Below are 10,389 nucleotides of genomic sequence, written 5' to 3'. Positions count from 1 at the left end.
AAAAGCTCTTTCTAAATAAAGAAATTATAGATAAGTATACCTTTAATTAATATAAGAGAGTAATTAGCTCTATTTTATATATAAGTATTATTAATAGACTTAATATTACATTTATAACTTTAAGGCTTATAAGATTTATAAGTAATTTAAGTAAAAAATATATTATAATAGTAAATTAAGTCTTAAACTATCTATATACTATTTATTATTATAGATTGCATTTTAAGCCTAGTGAAGATTATAAGGTCTTTAGCGATATTTTATTTATAAATAATATAAGAGATTGGAAAAGCTTATAGAGATATATAATAATACTTTTTAGAAGTCTTATTAAATAGAGAGTAAATAAGTAAGATACTATAATAATATTAATAATAAAAGTAAAGCTTTTTACCCTCTTATAAGCAATAAAAGAAGGTCTTTTTTAATAAAGATTACTATAAAGCCTTAATATTACGCTTTTAAACCAAAAAGTATAGCTCTTTTATAATAATTTAATTATAATTAGGTATTTAAAGAACCCTCTTTAGTAACTAAAAATTAAGTTAAAGTATATAGATATATATAACTACTGGCTATAAGAGGCTCTTTAATAAAAAATAATATCTTTAACCTATTATTTAGGTAAATACTTAATTATAAATAGGCTTATAAAAGTGCTATAAAGGGGTAAATAAAAGAAGAGCTATAAATAATATAGGCTTATAAGTATTAAAGATTATATTATAAAAAGATAAGAAAAAGATTTAAATAAAAAGACTTTAATAGAAATACTAAAAAAGCTATAAATCTAATAAAAGAGCCTTAAAAATAGAATATAACCCTTAAATAAAGATAATTTATCTTAAAAGCTAAAGAAGTTAATTATAATTAAATGTATTAAGGTAAGACTAGACTATATATAAGTGCTATAATTCCTTTATAAGGCTTAGAAACTCTAAAACTCCTTAATAGTAAATTAAATATCCTAGATTATAAAAATAAGTTATAAAACCTCTATTTAAGCCTTATTTAGGTAAAGTAAAAATTACCTAAAGAAGGAAAATCGCTATTAGTTATATTAGCTAGAATAGTCTTAATAGTAGAATAATACTTATTAAGCTTCTAGATTAAAATTAATAAAAAAAGCTTAAAAAAAGAAAATAAAGCTTAAAAATAAGACTTATAATCTTATCTAGGTTAATAAAAAAAGCCTTAAAATTAAGGAAAAAAAGAGTAATAAAATAAATAGAAATTAGACTAAATAAAATAGAAATTAATAAAATAAGCTATAAAATAGATAAATAAGCCTTATATATAGGCTTATAGCTTCCTCTATTAAGATAATACTTATAACGCTTTTTTTCCTTTCTTTTTCCCTTTTTATCTTTAAGTATATCCTTTTTAGGGGGTACCTTTTAGTATTTACTATTACTCTTACTAGCTATAGCGCTATTTAGGTAAAAAAGGTAAAAGATAATATTATACTCTCTCTTACTAAAGATATATTAAAAAGGGGAAATAAAAAAAAGAGATATAAATTAATAGAATAATATTTACCTTAAAGGTAATATAAAGCTTAATAATATAATTAAGTTTATACTATAAAGCCTTACCTTTAATAGAAAGTTAAGAGTTATTCTTATCCTAATAAAAGCTATTATATATCTATAGAGCTTATACTATAGGATCTAAATTAATAAGCTTATTATTACTATTCTAATTAAAGATATTATCCTTATTATTAAGAAAAAAGGCTTATTTAATATATTTACCGCTTTTTTCTTCTTTATAAGCCTTAAAAATTATAATATTAAGTTATTTATTAGGCTAAGGCTTAAGAGTATACTTATACTTTTTATTAGATTTAAAAGACTTTTTTTTAGATTTTAAAGAGCTTTTATAGTATTTATAATACTTTACTTTATATTAAGCTAGAGTTAACTCTTTATTAAAGGGAATATTATCTTTATTTTCTAAAAGGATAATAAGAGCCTTATTATTAGTATTTAAGTTATATTTTTCTAATTTATAAAAGGTATCTTATAGAAAAAGTAGGTCCTTAGGTTTAAAAGGTATTTTATTAAAATAAAGGGTAATTATCTTATCGGTAAATATAAAAGGGGTTTTAAGGTTTAAATTTAGGTTTTAAAGTATAAATTCTTTTTCTTAACTTTAGTTATAAGGAACTAGCTATTTACCTTTAGACTTTTAAGTAATATTAAAATCTATAATTAAAGGTACTAAAAAGATATAATTTAAGGGTATATAATTACTAAAGAGGAGATTAAATTATAGAAACTCCTTAAGATTACTATCTAAAAAGAAGGTTAATTAAATAAGGCTTAAAATTATATTTTTAAGCTTATTACTTACTTTTAGTACTTATCTAATAGTATTACCTAAAGAATAATAATAGGGTATATAGATCTATAAAGTAATATTAGTATTTATACCTTAATAGGCTATTTCTATACTTTAAAGGCTAAAAATAGGCCTTTTTAGTTAGAATTTATATATTAATTAAAAGAGTAATATTAAAAGAAAAAGAAAGAGAAATAAAAGGTATAAAATAATAAAGAATTTATATCTAAATTAATAGCGCTAATAGGCTGCCTTAATAATAGTAAATTATAATTAAAAAGTAAGGTTATATTAATTTTAAATAAGCTATATAAGAGGTATTTATTATATATAAAAGGCCTATAAATATAACTAATTTTATAATTAAAAATAAGGCTATTTATACTTTAATATAATAGTAATATTAATTTAAAGGGATATATTAAACTAGAGCTACCTTATAGTACTAGATTAATAGCTTATTATACCTAAATAAGCTTTAGAGCTATAATTAGCAGATTAATATAATTAAATAAGATACCTAATTAGGCTTAATATAGTTATAAGATAAAAAGAGGGGTAATTATTAGGCCAGATTATAGATAGATTAATTAAGATATAATAAGAGGTTTAATAGGTTCTGTATATATCTATTAATAGATTAAGGCGGTAGCGCGATTAAGACGGCACTAGGAAACAGTCTAGCTGCATGGGAGAATTATAGTAAACCAGTAAAAGCTTAGTGTAAACTCTTATTCTTATTTTATTAGGAGATATTCCTTTACCTTAAGAAGGTGTTCTCCTGTAGATATATACTAGAGAGGTTAAAGAATATAGCCTAGGAGGAGAGATAACTTTAGCTATCTATAAATAAGAATAATAAAGAATAGTTCTTATTATACAGTTATCTAATATCTATATCTTATTTATATCTACTAGTTATTTATATCTATAAATTTTAGTTAATATTAGGATTAATTAATAGTATTTTTTAATTATAGACTTATATAGCGCTGATGTTATATTGCAAGTTGTGCTTACTAAACACTTGTATTGCCACCTTTGCCTTGTAGTCCCATAGTTCTATTTCATCTTGACTTTTGCGCCATAAAGGTGCTCCTTCACCTGGAATCCTCCCCTCCTCGCGGTTAACCATTCTCCAGCTTGAACCAAGAATAATTCTTCCCAAATCTGCTGAGACAATCAGCGACCGTGGAAATCCTGGATAATTGGAAAAGTCCATAACCACAGCTAGATCGCTCAATGACTCTATATCACTCATAAGAAGACAAGTCTTGTACAGGACGAAGACATGCTTTGAGTCAGGCGAGAACATCACAGCCTCAATAGGCTGATTACCTCTACATTCCCGAATGTCCTGTAGAACCTTAACAATATGGTTTGTCGAGATTTCCCAAATGACCATTTTGTTCCATGACGTAGTCACAAGGAGTCGCCAGTCTGGTGAAATAGCCACTCTACCTGGGGCGGTTAAACTTTCGAAAACTCTCGGTTCATCACTGGTCCTGAGGTCATATAGGTACGCTTTACCCCCTTTGGATAAGTACGCAACAGTTGCAGAATCAGGGGAAACTTGCAGACCGTCAACCCAATGGTATGCATATTCGTCCGCGTTCCACTTCGTGGATCGTTCGCGACTTTCTTTGTCCCATGGCGCTCGTTGGGAAGCTCTTGAGGTGCTTGATGAACGATTTTGAATGTTTCCCTCGAGAACGTCACAGATAAGAATACCGTACTCATTGCCACCGATAAAGTCTCTCGAGTTGCTCAAGAACGTTAGAGTCCCGGGTGGGGAATAAGGTGGACCTTTTGCCGTTTTTGACTCTTCTGTGTCTGGAAGCTCGTACGAGCCGAGAGAATGTTCGGTAGAACCTGTCTCGGTATTCCAAATCCAAATGCGCCATTGATTGAGGCTACGCTCTACGGTCACCACGTAACGGAAGTCGGGAGACACTGCTGCGCAAGATAGACTGCATCCCGTTTGAATTGGCTCGCCGACGGCAGAAATCACTTTGCCCGTGGAAACTCTCCAGAAGGTTGTGACACCGTCACGTGAGACCACGGCTAGACGTCGCGAATCTTGCGAGAAGGCTACAATATGCACGCCGTTGCTCTTGTTTTGTAAGACGTGCATGATTGATGCAGTTTGAAGGTCCCATATTATGACAATATAATGATGGGTTTCGACTTCCTGCCCAACAGATACCGGGCAAAAAGACGCAGCTTTCGTGCCGTCTGCGGAAAGATCTGCAAATACAGCATGACGAAAATGATTCAGAATGTTGTAGACCTGAAGAGCTTTCCCAATGTCCCTCGTCAGTAAGTGTGTGCCAGTGGAAAGAGCAAGACGCGACTCGTCAGGGGACAGTGCAATCGCATTCGAAGTCCAACTTGGCAGCCAAACCTTTCCCGAAAGCGTGACCACTAGATCAGGGTCTTCATCACCTGGAATTCTCCATAGCTCACAAGAACCGTCTCTCAAACCAAGATACAAGCGAGATCCACACGAGGAGAACTCCATGAAAACCACTGGACTTCGTCTAGAGATTCCATACCAATTACCTCTATATAGAGGCTGCCCCGGCTGTCTAGACCAAGTCTTGATAGTCCCTCCAGAGGCAACCGCAATAGCGCGTGAAGACTTGGCAAATGCCACATGGGTGGGTTCCTTTGCCAGAGGAACATTTAATCTTGTTCCATCATAGCCTTTTGCAGATACCCAGATACATAGGCGGCCTCCACGGCAGATTGAGATAACATCTCCATTGGAATCAAAATTCACCCAATGTACAGGCTCTTTGTGCCCACCAAACAGAGGCTTCAGCTTTCTGAAAAGTTTCGCTGGTGAATGGCCCAAAATGATTATCGATTTATCATTGTAAACATATGCAATGCGCTCAGAATCGGACGAGACGGCAGCACAGCTCGGGTGATGATGCAGCCTCAGAATAGTCCGAAACGTAAGTTTACTTTCCAGCTCGGCGAGCTGGATCTCGCCATCAATCGTGATTAGAACAACGTTTCGTGGATCTGGGGTAAGGGGACAGCACAAGATCCCCTGCGGGAAATTGTGCTGTTCCTCGTTGGCTGGTTGAGTGGTTTGGTTCCTAGAAATGAACTCTGTTGCAGTTGCTATGAATAGTCTCTGTGAATCAGGCGAGAATCTCAACGATATGATGATTTCTTTGAGATCGACCGTTTCTGGCGGAGACAGCCCCAGCTGAACCTGTCCCTCTTCCCCCACAGCATAGTCCAGTGGATGTTGTTCGTCGGGAGGATATGCCGCTATATCGATGCGAGTTCCGGGCTGAACGCCTGTAGGTATGGAAGAGAGAGCTACACTTGACTGGGAATCCGCAGAATTCATGAAGGCCAGCATTTCAGTTGAAGTAGTTCCATCAGAATGAATATTACTTTCGGTGCCAGGAGACGAGCGGACATTAATCGAAGCCTCATTTGTTGTACTTGAAAGACTCTTGTAATCGACAACAGGCGAGGCAGGGAGTGGTTTGCGTTTTATTGACGTCTGAAAGCTTTCTTTGGGCTGTGAGTTGGACACCTGGGATACTGAATTCATCAGGATAGGTGGCGTATTCGTCAAAAGCTTAGACGTGGTCCAGCCTCTATAATCCGTTGAAGAGACAGTCTTATTCGCATTGCTGAACCCTCAGTTAGTCAAGGTAATGATTGAATCCGCATCTCCATACCTTTCCAGCTCAGGTAAAGAACGTGGTAGAAAAGCCGTGTTCGGATCGGTTGACACTTTTACCCAATGATGGGCCAAGCCAGCTTGAGAAGTAATGCGGTCGGCAGCCTTGGCAGTCATGGCTTTCTGAACAAAATCAATCGTCGCCGAATTTATCCCTGAATCCTTCAAGTTGGAAACAGGAAATGATCGTGTGCCACGAGAATAGCCCATCAGGTGCTCGTGCGACCGGAATGTTGCTTTGCCTGATAACATTCGGACTACAACTTCTCCCAGACTCCAAATATCAGCAGCAATCCACCTCTCGTGTGGAATGATGTCTGGTGTTCCATTTGTGTTGCAATTGCCAAGGTAGATTGTTTCGAGTATGTCGGGTGCCATGAAACCTGATGTCCCACCTGCAACACTCGGCATCTGCGTTGCATCAGTTCTTTTACTAAGGCCGAAATCACCAAGTTTGATCCACCAAGGTGAAGGTGGACAGGACTTGATCAGGATGTTCTGTTCTTACAGTCAGTGACTTGTGGATAAATTTCGCATTCATGTCGGACTCACCGCGGGTTTCAAATCGCGATGTGCAAAACCTTCATTGTGCATGGAATTAAGCCCACACAGGACTTGTCGTGTAATTTCTCGTGCGTCATCATCAAAAATACGTGACGTGCTGTTTAAGTAGGTCTGCAAATCTCCGAGAGGGAAATATTCGAGAGATATGAAAAGCTCTTCTGCACTCGAATACCATCCGAAAGACTTCACAAAATAAGTCTTGAACTAACATGACGATTTGTAAGTTAGTGGCAACAAATCACAATGCTCGGACACATATTGACCTTCCGTTGAGAGAACTTGGCTACAGCTTCGAGCTCTCGAGAGTATGACCTGGTGTCAGAGCCTTGAGTCAGAGGAATCACTTTCACCGCACGTGTATGCGGAGAGCCTTCTTCCTGCCCCTGGACGCATTTTTCAAGGAAGACGTAGGAGAAGCCGCCGCGGCCAATGGCTCTGACTTTCTTCCACACTTCCTGTCGAGGGGGAACAAGAGAGTGGGGGGCATCGAGAAACTCGTGGATTGTGTAATGCTGGTCGAATCGTGTTCGCAGTTCAGTATCCCTCACTAGCTCCGGAAGTTGCGATTGGTCCATGACGGCAGCCTAGAATAAAGTCCAAATGCCTTGGTCAACAACGAAATGGTGAGCGATTATGATAAGCCGTGAGATATTAACACGCTGTGTTGGTAGGTAAACAGCAAGCCTTTGTCAAGAAATCGCGCAGTGTGGAAAATAGTCATCAATTGAACTCAATGGCAAGATACACACACACGTAGTAGCATGCAGCATGCGAAGTCTTGAGTTTTGACCGACTGGAAAGAGATCTCTTCACTTGTCGAACGATCTGACTTGTTCATTTGGGAAATTAATAATTAGCGAGGGACAGGCTATGACCTTTTCTTGATTTGAGATATGACAAATCACCTGACCAGCAACCTGAAACCAACCAACAACCAACAACATGTAACATGTCGAGAGCTTACTGGTCACAGGACCCAAGCAAAGCCCCTATAGTGGGTCGGCAAATTTTCACAAAGCTAACCCAAAGTCCTGCCTGACAGAAGAGAGAGAAAATGATGCTTCTTATACATAATGTTTCTGAGAGACACCAAGTGAGAGGTTGCTATTGTAGACCCCACCGTTAAATCGCGTTCCCTCGTTAGCGCTGAAAGCGGGTTTTAGCACCCGGACTAAGTCTGGAGCACAAGCGCTGGTTTATAGCATGTCCGGACCTGAGCTGGGCCTTGCCATCTGGGCGGCTGTCGACCTTGGATTAAAGTACGCCATACCTGCTCTTGCTCGAATTCCTCTTGGTACAATATCAAGCTAACGATCAATTAACTAGATGGGGCAGCAGAGTGATCATCTTATGCCATTCCTTTAAAAATGCCCCAAAAGAGTTTGCGGAGAGGGTAGTTCGAGTGGAAACCTGTTGGATGCGCATAAGCCAGCAGATGGAGCACACAAAAAAGGTAGTTGCCCACATGCAACCAGCCCATCAAGAGCTACACCTCCATACACTTGAAATAGTATCAGAGCGACTGCAGGCTGTCTACCGAGAATTGTCAGCTTTGTCGAGTCTCTTGAAATCCAGCAACTCTACAAATGAGGACAAAGAGGAAACTTCGCGACGTTCAGCAGCAATGACAAGAACAATGTACGCGTTCAAGAAGAAGAGCATTGATGAATCGATAAGCGAATTGGAAAAGTGGCAGTCGACATTCGACATATCTTGGCTACTAATCCTCAAAGTAGCAAATCAAACTCTTGCTACTGGCGACCAGATGATTGCGACGCAAGAAAGATTACCCAATGTTACAGAAGGTTTGATTTCGCAATCTCATCCAAAGCCCGAAGCTGACAGGGCTGTGTTTCTTCGACCGGATGGGATCGATATGTCGACTGCTTCTTTGATCACGTTTTGCGAGGCACGACATTTTACTAAGGGGTCGGAGAGCCTTATTCTCGACTCGTTGACATGCTCCTCTACATCAAAAATAAGTCGTTCTTTGGTTGTCAAGGACGTCAAAAGTCTCGCCCAGAAGCTATACGCACACCAAGACCCAGGTTATGGACTTTTCAAGTGTAAAGGAGTTTTAAAACGCGACACCAGGGATCAAAATGAAGACCAGCTCAATTTTACCCTCGTCTTTAAGGTTCCCAGATACCTCCTGGAACCACGAAGTATGCGAAAAATGCTTCTACGCGCAGAATGCCCCAATTCTCTATCTGAAGTTGTTCGAATTGGTCAAGAGCTTGCCAAAGCAGTCAGCTACATTCATCTTCTCGACTTCGTTCACAAGAAAATTTGCCCCGAATCGATACTCCTCCTACGACATATAGAGAAAGACTATCTCGCAGCGTATCTAGTCGGCTTCCAAAAGTTCAGGAAAGATGGCGGTATGACAAGTCTACTTGGAAGTTCTGATTGGCCACAGATGTTGTACTGCCACCCTAAGAGGTATGGCCAGAGGCCGGAAGATGCTTATATTATGCAGCATGACATCTATAGCCTTGGAGTCTGTTTACTTGAAATCGGACTTTGGGAATCACTCGTCAGATATGGTGAAAGTGGCCAACTGGTTCCCTCTCAGTTAATCAAAGACTATCTGCCTTCTAGCGGAATGGGGAGCATAGAATCTCTGAAGCAGCATCTTGTTATGCTAGCGCGTACCAGGCTACCTCGACGAATTGGAAGCAAATACGCCGAGATTGTAGAAACATGTTTGACCTGTCTCGATGATGGTAATGCTGACTTTGGGGACGAATCTGAATTTTTGGACGCTGATGGCGTTTTAGTAGGTGTTCGATATATTGAAAAAGTAAGTAAATTCTGAATTTCTTTTACCTCATAACTAACTATGAGAAGGTTATTACAAAGCTAGACTTAATTAATATATAGCTTAGATAGCTAAATTCTTTAATGCTAGATTAGTAATAAAAATTATTTAGCTACTACTTATATACTGTATTTATCTTAAATAGTTAAATAACTTCTAAATGTCTTAACTGATGTAGACTTTAATATTATCTATTTATATAGGTCAGGGGCCTATAGTGCAGCGCATCTTTAAGTTGGCTTAAAGCGCCTAGCTGCTGTTAAAGAAGTAACTTTAGGATACCTTACCGATTATAGAAACTTATAAGGGATAGTGATTTAGCTGCCTATATATTCTCTTATCTAACCTAATTAAAAGAGATAGACTAAGTCTTAAAGACTATATTCTTATCTTATTCTTCTCTTCTAATACCCTTAAAGTCTTCACTTAAGAGATTAATAAGGGCTAATTCTATTTCTTTATAATACTTTAGATATTAATTAAGGGATAAAGACTCCCTTTTAATTATAGCTATTACTTATATAATTATAAGAGGTAAGTATTTTAATAAGATAAATAGCTTCTCTATAGACTTCTTAAAAGCTTATATAGTCTAAAGTTAGCTAGTAAAGAGTAATTTTACCTTTAAGTACTTTATTAGAGGTATTAATATTAAGTCCCTTCCTCTAGCTAGATTAAGGCTAAATTATTTATTCTTAATAGTAAAAAGTATAGCGCTATTAAGACTTTAAGGGAGGAAATCCTATAGATAATTATATTAAGATATTAAATATAAATTAAATTTATTAGTTAGTTTTCTAAAAAAGATATTAAAATTATTAGTATTATTAAGAACTATTATATAATAGTTAAGTTTCTAAATAAGTAAACTAGTCTATATTAATTTATATTTATAAAGCTATAAAGTATATAATTAAATAGTAATAAAATATTATATTTCTTAATAGTAAAT

The 10,389-nt window shown here is 36.3% G+C and overlaps 2 protein-coding genes across 2 annotated transcripts, besides 12 other annotated features; one reads left to right on the top strand and one right to left on the bottom strand.

Moving 5' to 3' along the window:
• Positions 1–70: 70 nt before the first annotated feature.
• Positions 71–213: a repeat region.
• Positions 214–255: 42 nt separating this feature from the next.
• Positions 256–279: a repeat region.
• A 79-nt stretch (positions 280–358) lies between these two features.
• Positions 359–380: a repeat region.
• A 102-nt stretch (positions 381–482) lies between these two features.
• Positions 483–517: a repeat region.
• Positions 518–1,195: 678 nt separating this feature from the next.
• Positions 1,196–1,284: a repeat region.
• Positions 1,285–1,777: 493 nt separating this feature from the next.
• Positions 1,778–1,807: a repeat region.
• A 681-nt stretch (positions 1,808–2,488) lies between these two features.
• Positions 2,489–2,580: a repeat region.
• A 16-nt stretch (positions 2,581–2,596) lies between these two features.
• Positions 2,597–2,648: a repeat region.
• A 35-nt stretch (positions 2,649–2,683) lies between these two features.
• Positions 2,684–2,756: a repeat region.
• A 505-nt stretch (positions 2,757–3,261) lies between these two features.
• Positions 3,262–3,322: a repeat region.
• A 3-nt stretch (positions 3,323–3,325) lies between these two features.
• FPSE_11167 (uncharacterized protein) lies at positions 3,326–7,191 on the bottom strand (the record flags this gene model as incomplete). Its single annotated transcript, XM_009264284.1, has 4 exons — positions 3,326–6,002; positions 6,051–6,550; positions 6,605–6,820; positions 6,880–7,191. 4 exons carry the CDS (start codon positions 7,189–7,191, stop codon positions 3,326–3,328), a joined length of 3,705 nt encoding a protein of 1,234 aa, XP_009262559.1.
• A 1,061-nt stretch (positions 7,192–8,252) lies between these two features.
• On the top strand, positions 8,253–9,508 carry FPSE_11166 (uncharacterized protein; the record flags this gene model as incomplete). Its single annotated transcript, XM_009264283.1, has 2 exons — positions 8,253–9,419; positions 9,500–9,508. The coding sequence occupies 2 exons, from the start codon at positions 8,253–8,255 to the stop codon at positions 9,506–9,508; spliced, it is 1,176 nt and encodes a 391-aa protein (XP_009262558.1).
• A 677-nt stretch (positions 9,509–10,185) lies between these two features.
• Positions 10,186–10,376: a repeat region.
• Positions 10,200–10,389: a repeat region.

The sequence above is a fragment of the Fusarium pseudograminearum genome, chromosome 1 (assembly GCF_000303195.2).
Source record: "Fusarium pseudograminearum CS3096 chromosome 1, whole genome shotgun sequence".
Taxonomy (NCBI): domain Eukaryota; kingdom Fungi; phylum Ascomycota; class Sordariomycetes; order Hypocreales; family Nectriaceae; genus Fusarium; species Fusarium pseudograminearum.
Note: the sequence above shows the minus strand (reverse complement) of the source record. Positions and strands in the feature narration are given on the sequence as shown.